This window comes from Varanus komodoensis, unplaced genomic scaffold (genome assembly GCF_004798865.1).
Source record: "Varanus komodoensis strain SLA01 unplaced genomic scaffold, ASM479886v1 scaffold38, whole genome shotgun sequence".
NCBI lineage: Eukaryota > Metazoa > Chordata > Lepidosauria > Squamata > Varanidae > Varanus > Varanus komodoensis.
This window is the reverse complement of record NW_025335909.1, coordinates 7,677,748-7,702,936: the sequence shown is the minus strand read 5'-3', so window position 1 is coordinate 7,702,936 and position 25,189 is coordinate 7,677,748. Positions and strand designations below refer to the sequence as shown.

The 25,189-nt window shown below is 47.4% G+C and overlaps 1 protein-coding gene and 1 long non-coding RNA gene across 6 annotated transcripts; one reads left to right on the top strand and one right to left on the bottom strand.

The window, feature by feature from the left end:
* Positions 1–222: 222 nt before the first annotated feature.
* On the top strand, positions 223–13,104 carry ZCCHC8 (zinc finger CCHC-type containing 8). 5 transcript variants are annotated; one of them, XM_044440595.1, is made up of 14 exons: positions 223–386; positions 2,150–2,192; positions 3,015–3,089; positions 3,404–3,509; positions 3,835–3,912; positions 4,276–4,379; positions 5,070–5,135; positions 5,948–6,008; positions 6,416–6,558; positions 8,069–8,211; positions 9,041–9,165; positions 10,041–10,124; positions 11,208–11,322; positions 11,546–13,104. In XM_044440595.1, exons 2-14 carry the CDS (start codon positions 2,182–2,184, stop codon positions 12,415–12,417), a joined length of 1,983 nt encoding a protein of 660 aa, XP_044296530.1. In that variant the 5' UTR covers positions 223–386; positions 2,150–2,181; the 3' UTR covers positions 12,418–13,104. The 5 variants fall into 5 exon arrangements, with proteins under 5 accessions (XP_044296530.1, XP_044296526.1, XP_044296527.1 ...); XM_044440591.1 differs by having other exon boundaries at positions 5,945–6,008; XM_044440592.1 differs by lacking the exon at positions 223–386 and adding an exon at positions 468–1,113 and having other exon boundaries at positions 2,163–2,192; positions 5,945–6,008.
* Positions 12,526–24,818, bottom strand: LOC123028580. Its single transcript, XR_006415706.1, has 2 exons — positions 24,453–24,818; positions 12,526–21,929 (listed from the first exon to the last, which is right to left on the bottom strand). It is a non-coding gene; the product is annotated as an uncharacterized LOC123028580 (long non-coding RNA).
* Between the last annotated feature and the right edge of the window lie 371 nt (positions 24,819–25,189).

The following is a 25,189-nucleotide window of genomic DNA, read 5'->3' as shown; positions in this document are numbered from 1 at the left end:
TCGTAGTCTCCACGCTCGAAGAGGCCGGGAGGGAGAAGGCCGCGATCGAACCCCGAGCCTTCCGCCTTCCGAGCAGCGCCGGGGCCTCCCGCCTGCGGTCGCCGGCCCTCGCTCGCGGAGGCAGCCTCCGCCGCCGCGGCTGGGCGGCCGGCGGGCAGGCCGGCCGGCAGCCCGCGCGCCCTCCGCCTCCCTCCGCCCTAAGATGGCGGCCGAGGTGGACTTCGGGGACCGCGAGCTCTTCGAGCAGCTGGACGCCGACGAGGCGACGCCCTCGCCGGCCGCGCAGCCCCCGCACAGGCGCTTCGCGGAGCCCGACGAGGAGACGGAGGAGCTGCGCGAGCGGCTGAAGGAGTGCGAGGAGACCGTCAAGGCGCTGCAGGCCGAGAATATCCTGATGGCGCAGGCCCGGGCGGCCCCGCGGCGGGCCTTTCCCCCGCCTCGCCCCCTTCCCAGCTGCAGCGAGGCCCGCCTTAAGCCCCCCGCCCGCCCGCGCGCTCGCCTCCTGCACCCCTCTCTGCCGCTGAGAGGCAGTCGTCCGACAGGTGCAGCCCTTCCAGGCGCGGCGGCCGGGACGTGCTCCCCGTTCCTCTCCCCGCCGCGTTTCAAGATTGTGGCTCGGCTCGGCTCGGCCCTTCTCCAACTCGGGTGGACACGTAACCGGCCCAAAGCGGTTTGTCTAAGTAGGTGGGGGAGAGAAGCCTGGGCGCGAGCGTGTCCGGGAGGAGCGTTGCCCGTCGCAGCCGAAGCCCGGAGGCCGCGGCACCCGGAGCGCCCGCGGCGGGTTTGCTCTTGCTGTGGCAGCAGCCTTCACGGACTGGCGCGTGTCTCCTGCGGGGCAGCCTCGGGTCCAGCCTCCCGAAAGGCTGCTGTGGCCCAGCCTGGGCCAGGAGAGTTCGTGTTGGCACTTCAAGGGGTCCGATGCGATTCTGGGGGCTGGAAGTGTGGACAGGAGAGGGGCCTACAACTCTCAGGGTGCCCCGGCCAGCATTGCTAGCTGAGGTGTGCTGCACAGTGTATGCTAAACGTGCACGGGATTGTGCCTTGACTTGTGTACAGGATTACAGGATTGTGTTTGCTGCCGCATCGTACGATGTTTGCTGCACTCTGGAAGTGGTATCCACGAAAAGGGTTCTTCAAACTTCCCTGCTGCACATGTCAAACACTTATTTTCTTACATTTTTATCCTTCATGGCCTCTGAGGAACTCGGGGTGCTGTAGAAGCTTCTCTTCTGCCCTCCACCCCAGTAACATCCTTATAAAGCCCCTGTGAGGCAGTGTAGGCTGAGAGAGTGGCTTTCCCAAGATCACGCCCTGTTAGGTTCTTGACCGTACGATGATTTGAACCTGGGTCTTCCCAGCCCTGCACTAACTGCTAAACCCTACAGGGATGCAAACTGGATTTTAACTCTGAGTTCTGGGTTTTAACTCGGAACATGCCGTCCTCTGTCCTTTTGACATCTCGGGGGTGTGCCTGGCCCAAGTGTTCACTCGGTGGGCTTTGTAGCTGAGCCAGGATTTGATCCTTTGCTTCAAATTCTAGCCCACCAGCCACCCTTTGGCTTGTGCCGGCACCACCACCTCTGTGTTTTCCCCCACCTCCCTGGTCCACCCCCATTTTGAACCCTGGAAAGCATGAAGAAGCAGTTAGGGAAAGCAACAATTCTGGATATCTACCTCTTAAGAAGTTGAAGGTCACGGGAGACCAGATCCCCAGCAAGTAGTAACCCTTGTAGTAAACAGGTTAGTTGTTGCAGATGGTAATGTGCTTGCCCTCCAGCAGGATTTTGAGATCAAAAATGTCAGCACTTGTTGTTGAAGTTTACAGGCTGAAGAAGAGATGTTCTTCCCAGTTTCCTTTTAAGAACTCTTCTCTCATTCATATACAGTGCATATTGAATACTCCCATTTAATGCATTTTAGCCACTCCTTAGTCACAAAACCGGAGTGTTTAAAAACAGTTTAAGAACAGAGTTCCCTTTCTTAGCAATTATTTCAGGTTTTGCTACAATTATCTCTGGAACTCTGATTCACTACTGATTGTGAATGCAGCGCAGCACCTGTAGGCATTATTCCAGGTTAATGATTCTGAAATAATAGAATAATTCTATTGAACTTGAAATTCCTTGAAATTCCTCAACAAATAATTAACATCGTGAACTCAGAAGAAAACTGAACATCCTGATGCGACCGAGGTATGTGCAACTTTTATTTATTTATTTATTAAAACATTTTTATGCCGCCCCATTCGCCGAAGCCTCGGGGCGGCTTACAACATAGATAAAACAAGTTAAAATCCATATAAAATAATCTTAATTAAAACACACATTATAAAATAAGCCGCCCTGGCCAGATAAAATTCAATTGTATTTAGCATTTAAAATGTTGCTTAAATAAAAAGGTCTTAGCCTGGCGCCGAAAAACAAATAACGACGGCACCAGGCGGACCTGCTATATATAATATTTAGTAAGAAGGTAGTTGGAGTCCAAAAGAGCACCTTTAAACATGTGTAATAGCTTGCCCTGTGTTTTCTGCTCCCAAAAGCCCTCAGTTTCAAATTTGGTTTGTCATTTTATAGATGTCTGATACAGTGCATGTTATAGTTGTACTCTTTATTTTCATATTTATTGAACAAACCCACATTTCTAAGGGAGGAAGTGTCCTTGGGCATTTGAAGACAATAGCACAGTTCTAGAGATCCTGGTTGTTTTTTATATATAGCAGTAAAGATTATAACTTATTAGTCATATGTGTATTCATTGGTCACTAAAAAAGGATACATGAAATCAGCTGTTTGCTTTCTTCCCAGAAGTTAAATTGTAACTCGTAGTACATGCAGTCAAAAGAGAAATAATTTTGGTTACTCTTTATGTGTTACTCTTATGAATAACAGGAATTGTCAGTTACAGTGTTTAAATCTTCTGAGTTGGATAAAGTTACCATAACACTTTCAAAAAGCAGAGACATTCTGTAGAGTTGTCTGTGTATAAAAATAAATTTATGCTCCTTTTTTTAGTGGACTTGCCGTAGAAGATTCTAAACTTGATGGACCTTTATTACAGATTTTATTTATGAACAATACTGTTTCAAAGTAAGTATGTTTCTTATATGTTCAAAATGCTTGGCTCAGGTGAGAGCTCTAGAGTATAGATCTTTTTAAAGGGAGAATTTAAAATATTTTAATTCTCACTGGCTGGGTGAGAGTAAGGGAAAACAGTTTAAAATTATTAAAATTAAGCTCTAATGTTGCAAGTTGACCTGCATCTAAAGGGGGTAATTAAAGGGGGTAATTAAAGAAAACACTGCTCAAAATATCTCTCAGTACACTGATTTCTTGAAATTTCTGGGTTCCTGAAAGCTTCCTTAGCTTGATAATAGATCTATTTTCTAATAATTTTTGTGTAGGCAATATCATCAGGAAATTGAGGATTTTATATCTAGTTTAGTTCAACGATTTGAGGAGCAGCAGAGAGCTGAATCGGACAAGGCCTACTTCAATGTCAAACCTCAGGTATTTACATTTTAATGGTGAGATGTAAAGCAGATATTCTGTGCCACACGTTTGCTTCCCAGTATGAACACAAAGCTCCAGTAAACAAACAGGCTTCCCAAGTGACAGGGGTGGGATTGGGAATGGGAATGATGGGGGCAGCACCATGCCTATGAGGCATTAAGCCAAGTTTTCTGGAGGGTGGACTGGGATTTGAAGGGGATCTGACGAGGCTGGGGGAGCGTTGGTGCTCTCAGACTGAGTCCAGGTGTCAGGGAGCATACAGAATCACACAGTTCTCGACCTGGTAATCTGTGTTTTGCAATATATGTTTTCTTTCTATTAGCCTTCTAGTTTTGTGTTGGAAGAAAATCACAAAGCAACACGGTCAAATGCATCCAAAAAAATCAAGGAAGCTTTTAGTGTAAGTTACTTCTCTGTTCTGCGGTGTGTGTCTGTGTGCTTGAGTCTCGTATTTCAGATTTTCTTGTCAAGGCATTAGGAAAGGGTTGACAAGCTTTGGTAAAGAGCTAAGCAATCCCTTATTTTCCTTCATTTTTGTAATTACTGATATAACTCTTGGAGGTTATATTTCATATTATTTGACTGGACATATAGCTACCAAACTGAATAATGTAAGATTTGCTAGTCATTAGACATGGGAGCCATTATTTCAATGTACTTAATTATATCAAAAAAGATATTTGTGAAATATTTAAGTACACTTTAATTATAAATGTGGTTGTTCCATTTGACAAAATACTGACATTGTTGACTCTTTCTACAGGTTGTAGGAAGTGTTCTTTATTTTACCAATTTTTGCCTTGATAAACTGGGGCAGCCTATATTAAATGAAAATCCTCAGCTGACAGACGGATGGGAAATACCCAAGTATCCTATACAGTTCAATGTTGTTCACTGTACATGCTAATACTACTACCTTGCGCAGCCCGAATTTATTTATTTAGAATTTTTGTATGCCGTCCCATCGCGTAGCCTCGGGACGGCTTACATAAAATAAATAAACACAATACAGACAATACAAATGCAAACAGTTTGATTAAGCCAGTGCATTTTGAGCGGCTGAGGGTGCATGTTTAGACAGAAGAGGGTCCTTCAGGTCTTGCCATGCCCTGGTTCCGCCCTGCTGGGAGCCGTAGGACCTTCCTTGTCTAAACATACATAGGATTGCTCTCTTAACTGCCTAAGACCAGTGTCTGATTTACAGGGAACACGCTGTTTGGCAAAGAAGTAATTTTGATGGATGGATTTACAGAGCAACTTTATTTTTTTCTGTGATTTTATGTTGTGTTCCTGGAAGGCAGGAATATAAAGCTGGTGACATTAACATTGATCAGGGAAAGCGCTGCTAGAAAGGGAGGGAAAGCTTTCAACATTGATGGAGCTGGCTCTCACCACCATGTTATTGATAATGATTTTGTTCTTATCTCTTACTAAAGTATAAAATATTATGTGAATGACAGTTTCGACCAAGTACTTCAGGGCTATAATTAGAAATCATGCATAAACTCAAAGTCCACTCTGCTTCATACAGTGGTAATTCCTTATTGAACTCTTAAGATACCAGCAAGTTTTCACACAGATTCTTTCCCTAGATGGACAAGAGATACAAGTAAAGTCTAAAAGGTTTGTATTTCTTTAACCAGATTTCAAGTTGAAAATCTGAGCTGCATTGTGGTAGGTTAGTAGTGTATGCCTTGGCATGGAGTAAAATCAAAGGTTACAATTCCTGGAGTAAAATTAATGTTTTCGCTGTGCTTAATGGGCCTTCAGAGTTCATGTCCCCAAAGGACTTGAGGATTTGGGCTTCACAAACAGCAGCCCCTATCATATAGGCCCAGGAGTGGGCCAAGGGAGAGTTCCAGGTGTTTTAGACTTCAGCTTCGGAACATTCCTGCAGCCACGTTTGCCGGTCAGGATCTGAGAGGCGAAGTTCAAAACATCTAGAGATATATTTTTAGCTTCCAGTTTTTTGAAGCATTTTTTAAGGTGAGATGGGACGCAGAATCTCCTATTATAAAAGGCTGGGAGAATTCAAAATCCCTCTGGGCATAGGGAAATTCTTAATTGTGACTGTCCAGTTTAACCCTGTCAGTCCCCATCTTGCTCAGAGCTCTCATAAAATGGTCTCCCCGCTTAGATTAGCTAGAAACTTACACAATATAAGTTTAAGTCCAAGGGCATAGTTTAGCGTCTGCTATCCAGATTTCCAGTATACATCACTTTTAGACTTCCAGTAGACACGAGTTCTTCTGTTTGTCACAACTGACCAGGTTTACATGACATACCTGAGTGCTCATAAGCCCCATATTGCATTTTTAACTCCCATTTGGAGCTTGTCATCATGACAAGTAAACTCAGTAAACATGGGTTATGTGATGCCTACAGTCTATTTAAGAGTAAAATAACTTCATTGTAAACATTACTTTTCAAAGCAGGCCGAAGCCTCACTGCTTCAATTGTGGCTTGGAAGACCATCAAATGAAAGATTGCCCACAGGTAAATATTCCTGAGTCCTCTCATGTTTTAGTCCCAAAGGCAGTAGTCCGTTTTAGTAAATGATGGGAAACTGTAGTAGACTCTCTAAAGACTGAATTGGATTTCAGAAAAATCCCACATGATAAAGAGTTGTATAATCCACTTCTGTATAATTGACATTTTTCACATTTTAAGACAGATTTCTTTGTTACAAAACTACTTTTTAAAATTTTCTGGCTTTTTTTAAAATAATGCATTTAACAACATATAATCCATCCATGACCAAACCTTAGGAATATAAAATAGTTCTCCTTCTGTGTAAAAGTAAAAAGCAGTACTTGTGAAAGGAACAGACTGAATTTTGTAATAGTTTTACCAGTGGCACTAAGTTGGCATTGTCCTGATTTTTCCCTCCATTTCTATTTTAGCCTCGAAACGCTGCCCGTATAAATGAAAAAAGAAAAGAGTTTATGGATGCTTGTGGAGAGGCAGGCAACCAAAACTTCCAACAGCGCTATCATGCAGATGAAGTTGAAGAAAGGTTTGGAAGATTCAAACCAGGAGTAATTAGGTACTTTTTCCTCAATGAGTAAACACTGACCTGGTTTGCACATAACACCACTTCATAGGTTCTTGAACTCAAGAGTTATTGCGATGTGCTAATGCAGCCGCGGCTTGTTAACCATAAAGCCGGCTTCACACAACACAGTAGGCCCCTTGGTCGTTGCAACCATGCACTGTGGGTCAGATTCCTCTCTGCCTGACCTCCTGCCCTTACCCCTTGATCGATACCACGGGGGACACTGCAGGAGCACCGATAGGTTCCCTGAGCTGCAGCAGGCCATGGCACGACCTCTGTGTTCTCCATGACAGCCCAGTCCCCCAAACCAGAGGGTTCTGCAGTAAAGGGTGCTTCCCACACATCCGAGTTTTAAAAGAAAAAAAAGGCAGAAAAGACGGTGCCGTTTGACTTGGGCCCTTGTTTTCATTTTATTTATTTTTTATTTATTAAAACATTTTTATGCCGCCCCATTCGCCGAAGCCTCGGGGCGGCTTACAACATAGCATGGGCAAAGTGCATGCCAGGTTACAGCTTGGTGGCCCACTGCCCGCTGCGGGATGCGTTAAAGGGACAAGTTTGCCTGCCTACACTAGGGTCTCCTCAAGCTGCTCGCCGGAGGGGGAAGGCCATCCCTAACCGCCCGCCGGTGCTGCCTTGGCTACCGCAACAAGCCCTCCTGCAGCTCTCACAGAGGGCCCTCCGCCTTTTGACTTGGGCTGTGTGTGTGGTCCGCGGTTCGATTTCGTCAGCCCTGCCGTTAGCCCTGCTCTGGTGTCTGAGCCTCCTGGTGGGGCAAGTGCCGAGTTCAGGCAAAATGCTGAGCCGCCATGTCTTGTAAACCGGCACAGTTTGTGGTGGTGTGGCGTTCACACGTTGTGCAAGTCCAGCTGGAATTGTTGTTCGCTAAATAACAACAACAACTACAGCTTGGTAGTGAAGCAAATAGTTGTTTGATGTCTTCTGTTTCGAGAGAGCTTAAAGTTCCCACAGTAAGCAACAGCTTTTCGCGAGCACCCTGATGATGGGATGCAGTCAAGGCCCATCTTGCCCCAAATGTGGGAAAGCTTTGCAGGAAAAAGGTTCTAAAAGGGATTGCTATGGGGTTGTGATAATGTACTCATGTTCAAGTTCAGTACAATTTTTCCTCTCGTTCACTGCACGCATTCAAATTGGACTCGAGTCCAATTGTGCCAGCGTGGCATTGTGGCTAGGTTGCTGGAGTTGGATTCAGGAGATCCGGCATCTAGTCCTCACTTTAACCATGAAGCTCTGACTTTCAGCTTTACTTGCCTCACAGGGTTGTGAGAACGGAGAGGAGGAGTTTATCTAGGTTGCCTTGATTCCTGGCAAAAAAAGATGGGATATACATAATAAACTCTCCAGCTCATTTACAAATCCAGCACAGCCCAATTTTTCTACCAGCGCAATGTCTCTGTGTACTTTCTTCGAACCTGCCAATTCGAGACAAATTTCCAGTGTTCTAATAGGCTTTCTGCCCCCCCCACCCCCTTTGCTGTAGCGAAGAACTTCAAGATGCCCTTGGTGTTAACGACAAGACCCTCCCTCCGTTCATCTATCGCATGCGGCAGCTGGGCTATCCCCCAGGCTGGCTCAAAGAGGCTGAAATGGAAAAATCTGGGCTGGCGCTCTATGACGGGAAAGGTGAGCTGCGCAGGGATGCAGGCCCCTCTTTCGCGCAAAAGGTTTGTCTTGCCATAGCCAGGGGAGAGGGGTCTGTTCTTTCGGAAAAGGTGCACCTCACGGGTTTCTGCTGTACAGTGGCGCTCACAGGTGGAATCGAGTCAGTTGCTGTTGTGGGCCATCTTACAAAGCCGCCTTTGTTGGATCTTTCCAAGAAGAGCTGAATACCTATAATACCAAAGTGATCAGTTGGCATAAATGACATCAACAGAGCTTTGGCTATGGGCAGTGTAGAATGTATTCAGCAACTACAGGCGTGTATTGCCTAGACTTTGACCCAGCTCACATTTTCTTCCTTCCACTTTTCCCACAGTGAAATGTGTGAACTGATGTCTGTAATGTGTGAACAGTAATGTGTGAACTGATGTCTGTGTTGGAACAGCCTATAGTGGGTTTTTAGAAATTCTGTTCAATGATTCTTTGAAATTCTCTTAAGTAGCTTACATCTTACCAGCTTACATGTAATTTCTTTGTCTCTCGACTCTGTTTCAAGCCTTGGATGTGCTTTAATTTATTTCTGATTAACAATCCAAAGCACAGAAGTGCTTGCTTGTTAGGGTTCTGCCCAGGTGTTAAAATGGCTAGTTCTTGAGTGTGTCAGAATGGGGCGTAATGGAATGGCTTATTCTTTCTCAGTCAGTGTTACAGCATTCAGCTGCTTCTGACGGGGGTCACAGAATCTCTGTGCTGCGGCCCTCTGTTGTCGAAACAGTTAAAAACGAGGCCATTCCACTGTCCGGTTTGCCGCGTCCTCTATTGCCCATGGTAACATGGTGGTGCTTTGTTACAGCATCTCCCGGCGGTGAAACAGAGGAAGACGACTATTACCAACAGAACCGCCACGTCTCTTACGACGTCTCCAAGTTGATCAATTATCCAGGTTTTAATATTTCCACTCCAAACGGAGTAACAGATGTAAGTGACAGTGGAAGGTTGTACTTTTAGCCAGTCCTCTCTCTGGGAGGTCCTTGGCAGCGCACCGGATTCTTTCCCACATTTATCCCTCTGGCATTCCTTTTGAAAGTGGCTCGGAAGGTCACTTGCGCCCGTGAGAACTTAAAAGACCCTGTTGACTGACTCAGGGTTGAGAGTGTGATGCTGTGGTCCCTTGACATTGTCTGGAGAACCGTGGAATAATTCGGCTGTCCAGCTCCAGGAGTCAGAAAGGGAGCCTCCTCCTCCAAGTTGGGGATCTCTGCTCTCGTTTACCTTCCACCCCACCCAGCCATGTAAAAAGAACCCTTTTCCTCCCCTTCTAAAGCAGCTCAGCTTGTCTGTCAAAAATGGCCATCTAGCCGAAATGCGGAGCAGAAAGCACAGATAGACAAAAATGGCTTCCATGGCTTCTCTGCACTGAATGCTCCTAAGTCCCCAAAGCCAGGCATGGACAAGCTTGGAAGAGTGTTTGGGGTGGTGGGCACGTGGGTCAGGGCCTCTGTGGCAGTGGCCCCCTAACCGTTTAGCTCCCTCCAGGTGATGCGCATGGCCCCTCCGTTGCTTTTAAAACCTTTAATTTCACTCTGCCTGGTAGCGAAGTTTTATGAGCTTGATATTTTAGCTCCTGTCCTTTAAAATATATTACTTCTATTTCTTGTCTTTAATGTGTTACTCCATTGGTTGTCAGCTGCCTTATGTGGGTTCTTTCTGAAAGGCAGGGTATTGTTTTATTAAAACAATACATTTGATTGCAGAACATTCTTTCCTCACACTTTATTAAACATGGGCTAGTATTGCACATTCATTAGCGATACATGTTTTCTAATGGCCCCGTTTTCTTGTTTTTGCTGCAGGAATGGAGGATGTTTGGTTCAGTACCTCTTCAGCCATCTCAGCAGAAGGAAATATTTGCCCACTATCTGTCTACCTATAGTTCGGTGAATATATTTAAGCGTACTGGTAAAAGTCGTGTGTGTTGGTATTTTCACTTAACAAAAGGATCTTTCCAAACGGTTTATGATAGCAGAGCCAAAGGGATATATGTTGGTTGAATGCTACAGTGGGCATACTTTGTGGAAAACCTGCTGGCCTTGTTTTTTTCCTATGATAGCTATGATTTTTCAGGGCAGCCTGACCCAGGTAAGCCCTGCCTTGTCCTTCACACAGAGTTTGTATCCAGGATAAGCTTACCCCTGGATAAGCCATTTTCTCAGATTCTTGTTCTGCTCGCCCTCGTATGTTGTCCTTCAAAACCAAGCATTCCAGTTCCTCCATCTTGGCACAGAGGCTTCTAACACTAGCGCACAAAAGCTCCACAGACTTGTTTCCGAAATGCTGCTGGCGGGTGCCTTTCGGCCTTTTTGGCTGGCTGTCATGTCCACCCACGTGCTCGCTGCCTGGGTCAGTTCCAGGAAAAAAGGTGCTCTCCTGGATGTGGTGGCCCCGGCCCATCCAGTGGTTTGTAGGAGTTCTTTAATTGTGAATATTTTTGCCCCTGAAGAGCACAGTAGACGTTACTTAAATGAAATGCGCTCACAGCAATGATAAAAGAATTATATGCTCTGATGATAAACGTTTTCCCCTTGCTCAGAAAGGATAACTGATTGTTTTAAATTGATGGTTTTATCCACTTCACACGAATATTCATAAGGAATACACATCCTTGGGCAAAAATATGATGGGAGCATTAAACCAGCTTGAATCCAAGCAACATAATATGTTTAACAACATTTACTAACATCAATTTAAAATAAATATTCAAATACTTTTGGGTTGTTCAGGTACTTTTGCACCCACTAGCAAGACTGCTGGAGAACAAGAGCAAAATACTCATTGCAATAGATCAAAGGCCTAGAAAATTATTTGTTTTTTAAGAGTTGAAGTCTCAGAAAAGGTGCCTTGAGGATCTTTGAAGGGTGTCACAATCGCTCCCTTCCCCATGACAGCATTGAGCATTTTCAATAAATCTATCAAGTTTAACACTCCTTAATTATTCTTGTTTCTTTCTGATACTTCCTCAGGGAAGTTCAAAATCCCGAAATAAAAGACCTTCATCTCACCAGAGTTCCCATCATCCCAAAAGAAAGAAAGGAGGCAACACGGAAGGAACACCAGCTGACATGGAGATGGATTCTGGTATGCCCTTCCATTAGCAAATCCATGCAATATGTAACTGCAGGCATAATTTTGACACTTGCCCAACCCTCAGGTCCCTGCAGGGCAGTAGGTTATCGGAGGATTCTGATTCCTCTTCCTGATGACCAGCGTAATCCCAGTGCCTTGCCCAATTCAAAGAGGAGTGCGAGGTAGATATTAAAGCCGGACTGTAACTCATCCGTGTCCCTTTGCTTTATTTCAGACTTGGAACTCGCGCAGAACTCTCCGTGTTACGGTGGCTTCCAGTTCCAACCTCCACTGCCTCCTGGGTCGCCTCTGAACGCAACTCCTCCCCCACTGCCGAGGGGCACTCCCCCGTGCACGCCACCCAACTTCACCCCCCCACAGCCACCGACGGGTACACCGCCACCGCTGCCCCGTGACACTCCGCCTTTGACGCCTTCCGACGACTCCGCGACTCTGAGAGCAGAGGGCTCCACCATGGACGAAGACACGCTGACGCTGGAAGAGCTGGAGGAGCAGCAGCGGCTCATCTGGGCGGCCCTGGAGCAGGCCGACAGTGCCACCAGTGACTCTGACATCCCTGCGGGCACTCCTCTGGCGGGGAACTCGCTGGCCTCGTCACCCTCGAGAATCGAGCCGGAAGTCGTTGTGGAAGAAATAACCTGCAAGCAGCTGAATGCGTCAGAAGCTGGCCCTCCCGCCGACAGGGAGCAGGTCCTCGAAGCAGAAGAGTCGGGGAGCAGAGAGATTTTGGTTGACGAAACGGAAGAGCATGACACTAAACCAATTTCATCCGCTGAACTGATTGATTTAACAGAAGAGGAAGATCCGGCTCACGTGGATTCCGAAGGCAGAGTGGAGAGCTGCCCCTCCGCCTCTGTGAATGAGGGAAACCATGGGGAAGACTGCGGGGAATCTCTCACGGTTGCGAGGGATGAGGTGGCGTCCAAGAACGGCAGCCACGTCCCTGACATGAGCAAATTTGCCGCTGGGATAACACCCTTTGAATTCGACAACATGGCCGAATCAACTGGGATTTACCTCCGAATAAGAAGCGTGCTAAAAAATTCCCCCAGAAACCAGCAAAAGGGCAAGAAGCCTTCCATTTAGTGGCCCCGCTCCTCCCACATGGTTTTACCCAAAAGAAACCAGCCGCCTGGGATGCTGCTCTGTACTTACATAAAAACACCAAGCTAAGAACAGACACATAGAAAATGGTTGCTTTGTTCTTCCTAAAATGGTGTGATTTATTTTTTAATGTCCAGTGTACAGGGCTTCCATTTTGACTTTAGGACCAATTGCAGCCTAAAGGAAAAAAAATATTTCCGCTAATATAAATAAGAGCTACTGAGTGACTTAGTTATCCAATATTACTTTACAGACTCTTCCGAAAAGGCCCTCCAAATATGGGTTAATCTTTCTGGCTCTGTTTTGACTTGTGAGTTTCAGCAGCGACAAGTGAAGGTTTTTGTGCTGTGTACATGAAGCCTGTTCTTTCCACATGGAGCTGATCATCCTATAGATAAGTTGACTGTCAGCAGTTTTTAAAAGGTTACAAGCTTTTTAAAATGCTTTCCCTTCCATTTAAGAGAGAGAGAGATCTGCCAATCAGGTGGGAATAATCAGGGATTACTTTGCAACTGTCTACCCTTTTTGAAAAGTTTTATAAGTAATTTATGTGAGTCAATTTTTTCAGTCATTTCTGCTTTTTTTTGGTAACATCCTCATATAGTTGAACTTGCTGTACATATATGTCAACAGTTGTGTACAGAGGTTTAATAAACGAGCTTTTCATAACTTTTTGTGGTATGTAAGCATTCAGGTAAGCAATAGAACTGAACAGAATAGTAGTAGAGTTGGAAGGGGCCTGTCAGGCCCTTGAGTCCAACCCCATGCTCCACTTCCCCATGTGGTCACCCATCCAGCCTCAGGCCCTTACCATTCCAGCTTAGCAAAGGTGACTTTACATGCTAGCTTAATGTATAGCTGTGCAGGTAAAAAGTACAACTCAAGCTTGTTAAGCTTGAATGTTTCTCTTGTGTTTTTTTCCTACCTTTAAACAAAAACGGTAGGGATTAAAGCAAGCCTTAATTTGGCTGCTGTCATGAAATTCCTAATATTAAATGGGATAGGTGTGGATATCTATAAGCAACATAAATTATCACCTTGTTTAATGCTGGATGCATAGCTCAGCTGGGAAATAAAATACACACTTGGTTGTTGGCCTGTTTAGTGCAGTTCTGTCCCAGCATTTTAAATCATGCAGAGCATGTGGCCTGCAGTTTGCACCCCATCCACTCAGCGGAGCCCAATCTATTCAGCTTCCGCAAGCTGTCTTCACAGGTTATCTGCAGACTGTCTGCAGGAGCTGGCATCAAGCCAATATTATTCTCCCTTGTGCTGGCGACCAAATGGAGCATCTCTCAGTTATCTCCTGACCTTGGACTCAAAAGTTCCCATTGAACCCGCTTTATGCTTTGAAAAACATTTGAGAGCAATGTTGAATAAATTTTGCCTTGACCTCACTTATTCAGGCTATGACATGGGGTGTGTGAATACGGTCAGCCCAGGTCATTGGTATTGGATCACGTGGTCTGGCCATTAGCTATTAGCAGATGCACTTTCGCAATTGAAATGTTCATTGACAAAAAAAGAGGCACAAAATTAACATGTTCTCTGTAAATTCTGTGTCTTTTCTAGCCCTTTCTAGAAATGCTTGGTGTAAAATGAGGTGAATTTCTAGGCAACCGCTGTGCAATTCAAGCCGTCACCTGCATTCCTTGACATGAGCAGCAAGTGGTTTACTCCATCAAGCCTGAAAACAAGGCAGGGAAAGGAAACTTCCGTTAGCTTGTACATCACAGCTGTTGGGCGGGAATTGGAAGACCACACATTCTACTTTGCAGGAAGCTTCAGCGCTGGTTGTGCGCTTTTGACTTAACATTTTGATGCTATCCAATCCTATTTTATCACAGGGCAGTAAGTAAAAACTTAATCTTTCCTGGATCATTCCAAGGCCCATCTATAGCCTGGCATTCTCTTTGCAGCACTGGCCAACGAGATGCCCTTGGAAATGGCCATCCAATCAAAGTGTGGGAACAGTCCCCCGCTGCCATGTTTGTCCCCCGTGTCTGGGACACCACGGTGTGCTGCTTCCACACACAGTGGTTCTGTCAGCTGTCCTGGCTAAATCGGAAAGCAAGATGACTTCCGTGTGTGTGCACTCACTGCATTTCTGGTTGAGCTAGAACCTGTGGATTACTTCAATCTCAAAAAGGTTTAGGGGTGTGTGTATGTGAGTGTGTGTTTGGGAGGAGGGTGCAAATAAAAACTGAATCATTAGTGTTAAATCACATGCGAAGCGCCTTCACTGGAAGGTTGACTGGCACTAAGATCATAAATGGGTGGAGAAGACCGTTCAGACTTTGTTTTGACTTGTCCATGCTATGATTGATTTGTGCCTGAGCTGCGGAAAGCACATATTGTGTTGTCTCCAATAGTTCTCAGCTTGTGCCTTGTTTTGTTCCTGGGCTTTGCCCTGAATAGGAAGAGGCATGGCCCCGTTATATTTTTGGCAGGCTGCAGGGTTGGTCTTGTACCACTGCTCCCCCAGAGTTGGGTGCACTGCTTTGATAGTCCACCTCGATTACTAAAGCTGACCAGCAGCATAAAAGCCGAGTCGGTACCAAGGTGGAAACAAATCCAGGAATAAAATAAGGCAGCTGCCAGAGTAGCTTATTGCCACTCACAGGTGGGGCTCTTCAGCAGCTCTCTGTGTCTGCTTCTAGTAGCCCCTTGCGGTATTCCTTCCAGGACTCCTAACAAATATCGTACAAAAATCAGATTGGTTGTTTATGCAGTTCCTCTTTTCCTGTGAATAACCATAGCTGTGATGTTGCATCTGCTCCTGTCTGTCCGTCCGTCTGTCTCTTCTTGCCGTGCTAACTTTCATTAAGTTGCTGCTCTTTTAAGAGTCTTGATTCCAAAGGCAGCCTGTGGACATTGCCCTGGGATTCTTTCATGTCAGACTTTATTAACCATGATGTAACTTTCTCCCTTAGGCTATGACTGGGTGTGTTCTGTGAGAATCTAGGATAGCCGATTCCACTGAGTGAGTAATAAAGCTCAGCATGAAGCAGTGAGTGATACAGACAGGCACTGCTGCAGTTTTCCCAGGCACCTTTGCTAATGCAATTCATGCCCACTGGTCGTTTTTCATCCTCAACCTCCCTCGTGGGGTGGTGGTTGCGAGGCTAAAATGGAGCCACGTATGTTGCCTTGAACACCTCACCAAAAAATAGCATAGAAATGCCGTGTAATAATAATTGCCAGAACACATTTAAAAGAAGCAACACCTTCATGGCACCACCAGCAGCAATTAGCTAGATTAGACAACCTGTATTAAAGAGATGTTCCAGCAGACACAAAACAATTATTTTGCTGAATGAGAGCCATAGATAGGCAAAGCAATGGGTAGCGGCAACCCACCAATTTGGCATTTGTATGGGCGTCAACAGCAGTTTCTCGAATTCCCAAATGTACCGATGGATCCCAAGAGCGTGGGTATCACAGGCAAGGTTTTTCTCCTTTCTGAAAGAGCTGGAGCTCGGAGCCTTCCAATAATATCGGTGACTCAGAACAGACGAAAATAACGTACTATCCTCGCATGGTTCAAGAGGAGCGTCATGGAATGTCTTGCGCACGGGATGGTGTGGGTGATCTGCAGCCTAGACTTAAACGGTGGCTCCGAGGTGAGAGAGGGGCTCCAGGCCCAGTGACTCCACGGTGGCTGCGGAGCCACGTCCCTGTGGCTGTGACTAGAGCTTCCTGGGGAAGAGCCACAGACAGGAAGTGCTATCCTGCCTCAGGCCTCACTCGGGCGCCTCTTTCAGACGTCTTGTCGGGCTTGCTTTGGTCTGGCCCAGCAGGCCTCCTTTTATGTGCGTTCGTCATTCCTACTGAGCTCAGTAGCCTGAGTCCACAGGGGAAGCGCAGAGGGCTGTTGCTTCGGTGTCTCACACAGCAAGCCGGGCGTGATTGCCTTTTTCCCAGCATTCTTGTTAGCAGGGGGTGGTATCACCTGTCCATGCACCTTCCCCAAACCTTTCAGCCTCTCTCCTTCCCTTCTCCCTCTTTCTCTTCCTCTCCCTTTCCTCTGGCTGAAGGCTTGTTCAGTCTGGTTGCCGCGAGCATAAGGATACAGCCGCTGCTGCCTGTCCAACAAAGAGCTGGGCTGTGCAGGGCTGTCAATGTGGTGGCACTTAGAAGTGCTGCATTGACTCCAGGGCTGAAAGGAACATCTGCTGAGGCTTGCAGAGTGTCTCTGTCTATCCAGTTTTCAGATCCAGCCCTACTGGAGCACTTACAACAGTGCGAGTGTAACCAAGATTTTGGTGTGTACTCACTGATCACGTGTATTTAAATAGGATCAGTTGCAGCTTGCTTAATTTGAGAGTTACTTTTCATGAAAGGAAGATAGCTCTATTGCTGCAGTAAATATTCAGAGAGAAACAAACTGCTCTGGTTGGGGGGGTCTTTTATCCTATTTTTTTCACAGAGGCGCAAAGCAGCTTACAATAAATAATGCCGTTTCTAATGGAATCGGAACCTTGAAGTATCTTTCTGCTGGTGCTCCACTTCAGTGGGTTGTCTTCCTATAGCTCTGCTGGCGGCTTAATTCACTTGGATTCTGGATGCCTCTGCAGTCCCAGACTTCAGCCCTGCCCATTTCATCTGCGCATGGCACAGTTCCTCGGGGGTGGCATTAAAATCCCATTTCTGTTATGGAGGGCTCCCGAACACTGAAAAGCATCTTCCTTTAGATGCTCCTCAAACAGTCCGTGCTTGGAGACAGCGGTCTGTCTGGTGTGACTCTCTGTTTGCGAGATGTAGGTCTGGTGGCCGGTTGCAAGGCATGGAGCCGCTGCAGTGAAGTTGCTTGAGCCGGAGCCGGACGCCTCCCTCAGCTCTCCTCTGGCCCGCTGCAGGACGGCTGCGGCTCGGAGGGATGGTCCGGATGCCCCCTCCCCACAGCCCTGGTGCTCCAACTGCTACTGCTGTTACTCTCCAGGGCTGCCGCGACCACTGGGGGGATATGCCCCCCAGAAGAGCTTTGCCAAGGGCAGGTCCCGCTGCGGCGGAAGCTTACATCCTGCAGTGGCGGGTTTCTTAGCCAAACGGAGAAGGAATCTGTCTCCTGTATTCTGCCAAAGGAGCGCTGGAGGGCTGTTCCCAAAGCCGCCTTCCAGGCCTTCCAGCACAAGGGTGCAGGGACTGCGTGGAGCTTAATGCCGGGGGGTGGGCAGAGAGGGAACCTCGGACTTTCCCCTTCTGCGCTTCCCTGCCCTGGTCACCTATCTATTTAGCACAGTAGATGAGAGATGTGTGATAAATAAACCTCGCATTGATCGCATCTTCTTTCCTCTTCTGCAGCAGGAGGAAGCGAAGGAATCTGGATTTGTGCCGGGCATAATGCTTTTAAGGGAAATAAGTCGATGCGTTTCTTGCTGACATTTAATGCTGTCTATCCTTCTGTGCCAGAAGTTACCACATCCCAAGCTTTCCTGTCGTTCTTTCCAACTGTTTATGAGAGGCTTTAGTGACTGTTGGCTTTCTCCATCTTTTTATTCACGTCATCAAGCAGATCACCCATGCTTGTAAAAACTCCTTGATCGTTGGGATGTTGAGGTCCTATTCCAGGTTGCCATCCTGGCTAGAAGGTGTAGCCAGCATTTCTAGTTGGCTTTGATTGCCTTTTAACTGGAATTAATTGCTGATGGGGAACGTGGAGGGAGATGATGAATTACCGAACACCATGGTGCACAACAATATGTTGGAACGACGGCAGTCAGCATGCGAATCCTGCTTTGAGGGTTCCCACTTCCTCTTCGGGTGTTGTTGTTGAAGATTTTGCCAATGCCTTTGAAAAAAAGGGAAGGCGTTTCTGTTGCTTATGAAAATGGCACTACCCTGCACAACGTGAAGTGGGATTCAGTGCCGTTTGGCTGTGGCTGGTGCTGGTTTGGTTACATATTGGGAATACGTACAGTGGGAACCAAGGTGCGGAGTGGGGCCTGCAGCAGAGTGTTGGGATGTGAAGTGCTCTTGTTCATACTGGGCTGGCTGCGATCCTGCCCTCTTGCAGGATACACCCCATTCCATTTATCCTCCCACAGTCCAAGATTCCAGATGCTTGTACCACCCCCTCCTTTCTGTTCCACGTACAAACCAAAATGCATGTGGAAGCAGAGGGCCAATCCTCTAAAACTTCTTGCTGCTGCTGAGCCTCGGGTTGCACTCGCATTGGTCTGTGTGAATGCCCCACCATGAAGAGGAGATTCATTGAAACTTCTTCATTGCTGCTCCGTCCCCGATATTCTGGGGACTTGGAGGCTGCAACTGCAGATCATGTTAGAATTCCTGCCGGGATGTTAGGGGAGAGCTGATAGCACCTTCTCTTATCTAAGTTTCCTGGCAGACATCCTGTTTAGCTGTCACCATTCTTGTAGTTACTGGAACCGTTGCAAAGTTTTTTGCTTTGCTTTTTTCTGTTGCAGTTAAAGTGAAAGCTCAGTGAACTGGACTTTATTTTTGTTTTTCTTCGTTTGGCATGGATGATACGCAGTTCTGTTCACTTTCATATATATACTTTGCTGCTCTGTTTCTGGGGTGTATTTTAATGTTTTAACTGGGCCTTGGACCGCAATAAGCAGAGGGCAGGTAAGTAGAGTTGCATTTAGATTTGTTGTGAATCAACTCTGCCTTCCAGTCCTCCCAGCATGCTGAAAATTTTACATAGAGCCGTTTCTAGGAGCTATTTTGTTCTGTGCTCATCCTTCCTCACTCACCTTTTTACAGGTTCTTTCGAGGACATTACGGTCCCATGGTTTTGTTTCCTTTTGAAAAACAACCCTTTCTGCCAATTCTTGTTTTAAGCAGGGGGAAATGGGTATTATTTCTGTTGGCAAAAGAAAAAGCCATTTCCTTTTTTTGTATTTGCAGTGTGCCACTATTACAGAGCACCATCTGGCGGTTATGTAGTGAAAAAGGAGGAAGTCGTGTGCAGGTCTCAATTCTAGTGTGATGGAACTGAAAGGAGAGGCAGCAGATTGGTAACTTCCTGTAGAAAAGCTCAGAGCAGCCTTCCAGCCAGGGCGCCCTGCTGAATGGGAAGAGCTGTCCTGTGGGTGGGAGGGGGGTCATCCCTTCCCCTCGCAGAAGGTCGATCCTAGATCCAACCCAGAGCATTCCACAGTCACTGAGCTTGCTCAGTCCTCATGAAAAAGTCCAGTCTTTTCCTAAGCTTTTTTTAAAACACCTGTAAACCTTTCAGTTTTCCAGATGGGCTGATACTTCCCTCGTCTGCACATAAGATGTCGTTCTTGCTGCGTAAGAACCAACACTTGAAAAACGGAGATTGCTCTTCATATACACAAGTGGCACTCTTCAGAAAATATTGCAGTTCATCCCTTGTGTATCTATGTTGAAGGAACTGCGTCTAGGCAGGGGAAGCAACCAAGTCTTTGTGGTCGGAATGCATCGATTGCTTTTTTGGCAAGGACCAAGGGCAGCACTCGGTTCGGGTTTTGGAGGATGGGCATGCAGGCAGTCTGCGAGTCGGTGGAGCACAGGGCTTCTGTGAGCGAGCGAGACTTGACTAGGCCTGGAAGGAGGTCCTAGGGGGCAGTTTAAGTAGGTTGCACTCACTGCAAGGAGAGAGGTCATGGGGAGGTTGCCAAGACTGGGATAAACTAATTGGTCTGACACTGATTATATCACAGCGGGGAACTAGAAGTATATGCACTAAGTCCTCATGAATTTTGCATCGGAGATTGTTGCTTCCTGGAAAACACACTAATGTTTGATGAGGCTGCATGAGACAGTCAAATAAATTGTTGCAGCTGGGCCAACGGTAGTGGAGAGGGCTCCTTGGCGTGTGAAAAAGATTATTTTTCTCATCGTGCATTGTGTGGCTGGAACTCTTTGAAAGAAAGAGTGCTCTGGGGACCCCAGAAGAAATCCTTCCCACTGAGACTTCGGGATAAGCGCACAGCACATCAGTGTCAGGGAGGATCTGGGGGGAGCAAGGCGAAACTTCTGCTTAAGGGACAGATGCAGGGAGAAGTGAAGCTTTGCTGAACTTCTGCATCACGACTTCTGCATCAACATACAGTGGGGTCTTGCTCATTGGGTCAGGTATTGCTGGTGTACAGTTGGAGAACTTGTCTTTAAGTTTCTTTCCAGCTGACTATGGAAACTCGAGCTTCGGCAGCACGAAATGTGGAGCTACCTCAATAGAGGATGCAGGAGGAGGAACTTTGCCTGCGGTGAGCCATGTATCATTTCTCTTTCCGACTTAGACCTTGTTTTTATGAGCCTGTTCGGACTCTTGGCACAATGTCAGAGTTAGGTGCAACAGAGAAGGCTGGGGCTACTCCTGGACCTCTTAATGTCTGAAGAATGAACCTGGCAGATAACAGCTTTTCTTATAAGGCCAAGGACAGTTTCTGTTACGGAGGGGTGGGGACCCTCGTTCAGCCTGAGGGTGGAATTCAGTTGTAGAGAAGATCTTTGGAGCTGCATTCCTGCGGTTAGCAGGGCCAAACCCAACAGGGTGGGGCCCAAAATAAAGATGCCAATGTATCAAGCCTTAAAGCTCCTACTGCCAGTAACTAAGCCTTAAGGGAGACACTGCAGCTTCTTATGGAGGAAAGCTACACAAAAGCTGGGAAAGCACCAAACTACCAGTGCAGGGAGAAAAGGGGTGGAGCCAGGGAAGGGGGGGTCACTGTGGGGAATCCAGGTGGGGTGAGGCTCCCCAGTCCTGGCTTTACAGGATGCCTGGGCATCTGGCTGAATGGCTGCAGGAAGAGCGCATCTTTCCAGAAATGCACACTGAGTCACAAGCTAGGGATGGGCCCTGATCTGACAGAGCCCCGCAAAGGGAGGGTTTCAGCTGTAAAGGGGGGATGCAGCTTACATATCAGACCTGGGATGAGTAAGTGCAGCCTCTTGAAAGCCTCAGAAGGAGAAGGGAGAATGCAAAAAGACAGAGCAGACATCGTCGCTTGGACGGGGTCGAAGGTTACGGCAATATTGTCATTAAGGCTGAACCACTCAGGTTGATTTTTTGCATTTAAGTAATCGTTAGGCGGTACGTTAGTACACGAACCTTTAATTATCTTGTTCTGCTTACACGGAATGTTTTGCAAGGGCAAGCCCAGAGCCTGTATTTTCTCAAGACTGTTCAGCAAGACAGTAGAAATTCATCAGTTGTTGAGGGACGAGAGTCCTGGCTCCCGGAACAACCTTCAAACAGAGATGCACGCTGGCTCCATGGACTAGGCTAAAGCACTACGGTGCCAGTGTGAGCTCGGCACGCCTAGGAGTTCCAGCATCCCTAGTCTGCATGGCCAGCTTAGGGTCTGTGTCTAAACAGACATGGTTGGCTGGGAGGTCACTCCTGGATTGCCTGCTGGAGAGTCTTCCTCCGGGGGATCGTGTCAGTGTACTCACGCCCTACCTGTGGCCTCCCTCAGGCAGCAGGTCGGCCACCGTGCGTGCAAGATCCAGCGGGCCTCGTCCTCAGTCCTCGTCTTTCTTGAGGTCTTTGCTCTTGCTGTCTTCATTAGCACAACATGCGGAAAGAAAAAAAGACTTCCTGTTGACAAAGGCTTTCTTCCTCTTTGACAATCCATTATGCTGCCTTTCCCGCTGAACATTTTCGCAAAGATAGATAGTCGAAATTATTTTATCAGTAGGAATTGCATCCAGGCAGCTCAGACCTAAATTAACATAGAAAGCATAAGAGTCATGTTGACTCTTAACAAAAACGGCAAAATCTTTGGGTAAAGTTCATTTTTATATGCAGAAAACTGTAGGCAAGCATGTGAGACGGCCAAATTTCTGAATCAGACGTTACAAAAAGTGGAGAGCCGGGAGGAAGAGGAAGGAAAAAAGAAACCGACTTGATGGTGAAGTCCATGGTTAAGGACAAGGCAGAGCAGAGGAGCTGGGCCCCAGACTGAAAGGGCCTGGCCTCTAAAAATGTAACAGAAGCCAAACCAGGTGGTGGGTGGGTGGAAATTAGGTAAACCTCACAGGGTAAAGTTGCTTCTCTTTTCTTTCCCCTAAAAATGACTCAACAAAATACGAGTCGGCTAATAAAAGTGTTTCTGGGCCAATACCTTTTGTTTCTGAGTTGCCCTGATGTTATGCCAATAGCCTTCCATATTCCATTACCTTGAACAATTAAATGTGTTGTATTTTTCTAAGTATATTTGCAAATAATTGTTGAAAATCACTTGAATGCAACCTTCTGTAGGGAGCAGAGGAAGATGGATGCGGGAGCTCCCTGAACGGAGATTCCTGCTGTCCAAACTCTTGCCTCTTTGGTGTGAAATAAAATCTGCTAACAAAAGAAGGGGCAAAGCAACCGTGTCTTGTGGCACCTTAATTATGTATTGTAGCATTAAAACAATCACAGGCTGGAGTTGCTACAGAAAGAGGGGAGCAAACAGGGAGAACCTGGTGCTACAAACAGGCAGGGTTGGTTCCACTTCACAGCAAGAGGGACAAGGAGCTGGCTGGTGTCCCTCTTTGCATAAAGTTGCAATATGAGGGATTTCATGGCCATGTGGCTACCGAGGATAAAAAAAACCACTCCCCTTTTATCAGTAACTGTGGTGCTCCCATTGCTGCTGTTTTAGCACCCTTGTCTTAATCTGAAACTGCTAATTGAGGATCTCAAGATCTGCATTTTCACCATTGCTTCTGTATGAAAAAACCGAAAAGCATATTGAGCCGGCTCCTTGTCAGTGCTATGAAGTTTAATAAGATTAAAGCATCCCTTTAAGAAGGGGTTTATTATTTATTTCATTGTACTTCTACGCCGCCCCATAACCCAAGGCTGAAACAGCATATAAAATACAATCAGTAAAATAGAGAAAAACAATACAGATTAATAAAATGTCATACTAGGTGATACGGAAGAAGAAGATAAAGCCTGGAGTCATCTTAGTCCATAGTGGGAAAAGGCCGTGTGTGTGTAAGTTTCTTTTTTTAACAGTCTAATTGTGACATGATGCAGCTTGAGACTACTGTTTTCCTGCAGACAACTGAATTTTCCTGCTATAATTCAGTGTGTCATATAATGCTCGATGCCACTGGCAGGAAACCAGTGAAGTGGTCGATGTTGTCATTTTATCCAGTGATGCAGTGCGCCTTTTTCTGTAGCACTTGATTCTTTTTCAACTGCGCACTTGGGAAATCAGGCTGATCCTCCTCCTGCTAACCTTCCCCCTGAAGAGCAACGTATAATTATGCAGCTATCTAAAGTCTAACCAATGTGTTTCTCTGTTTCACTGCCTTACTCAAACCTTACTGTTTTCTGCAAACAGACTTGGAGCACACCTTGTGCCATGTGCTGCCACTCACAATTTTATGTCTACTTAGCTGGGAGGAAGCGCCACTGAACGGAGTGGAGTAGACGTGTGCACTGGCGAATCGTCCTGCGCCATCAAGTCTTCCCCAACTGACGGGGACCCCATGCGCAGCCCCTGTACATTCAAGGTTGTGTCTTCTTTATGGAGTCAATCCACTTGGCAGTGCAGAACTGAATTCAGTACGGTGTACTTCAGGTTAGTTGTTTGTGAGAAAAGTAGATGATAATCAAGGGTTTGTTTAAAAGTAGGGTTTAATATAAAAAGCCCAGTTGAAAATAAGATTGGTTATGTAACGGAAGGCATGAGGTTATGTGTAAAAAGGATCCAGGTATAACCCCATGCATGTTTCTTCAGAAAAAAACTACAGTTTCATGCATTCCTCCTGCAGTGCTGAGGAAGATGTTCATCCGCCAAACACATGGAAAACAGAAACAAAGATCTGTGGCACCTTTAAGGCCCAACATAGCCATTCTGGCACAAGCAGTTGTGAACTGCAGCCTGCTACCTGGATGCTTCTGCCAGAATGAATTGGTTAAAACTTTAAGGAGCCATAAACTGTTCCTGCTGCAGCAAAGCAACGCGACTGCCCTCTAGAAATCGTTGCATGGCTACAGGTGCAGTCCCAGGCATGCTGGGAGTTGTAGGCCTCTTGCTGTCTGATCTTGCCCAGGATCGCCCCGAAGCTGGTCAGTGGCTACTCACCCAGGCGCCGGAGGGCAATGAGCTGCTATTCTAGGCAGCGCTCCCCCTGTCCTGGGCGCAAAGAAGGGGGTCCGGCATGCTGCGCCCCTGACTCCTAGGAAGCGGCCTCGTCCTCCCTGCAAGACATGAAAAGATCTCGGGGTGTCTGGGCTGCAGTCCTGTCCTTCTGGCTCCACCGGCACCCTGACGGGATCCCGCGTCGCCGCTGCCGGGGAGGGAGCCGCGGCGGCAGCACGAGCCCAGCCGGGTCTACTCGGATGTAACCCGCCCTGGGCTGAACGGGGCTCGCTCCGTGGTAAATGCGCGCTCGCACAGGATCGCGCGCTCAGCGGCGGCGGACCGGGGCCCGAAGGGGTGAATGCAAACGAAGGGGCGGCACGGGACGAGCAAACCCGGCCGCGTCGCACTGCCGCGCCTGTCTGGGGGCACGGGCGGCCGAGCGGGCGCTGGGGCCCCGTCCGCCTCGGGGCCGCGGCGTCGCGGGGCGCTCTCCTCTCCCGCCCGGCCCGGCCCGGGGGCCTCGTAAGCCGCCTGGCGCGCCCCGCGGCGAGCGGCCGCGAACAAAAGCGGCGAGGGCGGCCGGGCCGGGCCGGGGCTGGGCGTGCTGCAGTCCCCGCCTCCCTCGGAGCCCCGCTAGACGCGCGGCGGCGGCGGCGCTCTGCCCGCCCCTTCGGAGCCGGAGGGCCGAGCAAGGGGGCGCTGCTGGTGCTGCCGCGGCCACTCCGCCACTGAGGGGA

What these genes read in the sequence shown, in the direction of transcription:
- ZCCHC8 (XM_044440591.1), top strand. An exon ending in AAATCAAGGAAGCTTTTAGT is followed by an intron (nt 3,913 to 4,275) that starts GTAAGTTACTTC and finishes CTCTTTCTACAG; the next exon opens with GTTGTAGGAAGTGTTCTTTA. An exon ending in CTCCAAACGGAGTAACAGAT is followed by an intron (nt 9,166 to 10,040) that starts GTAAGTGACAGT and finishes TTTTTGCTGCAG; the next exon opens with GAATGGAGGATGTTTGGTTC.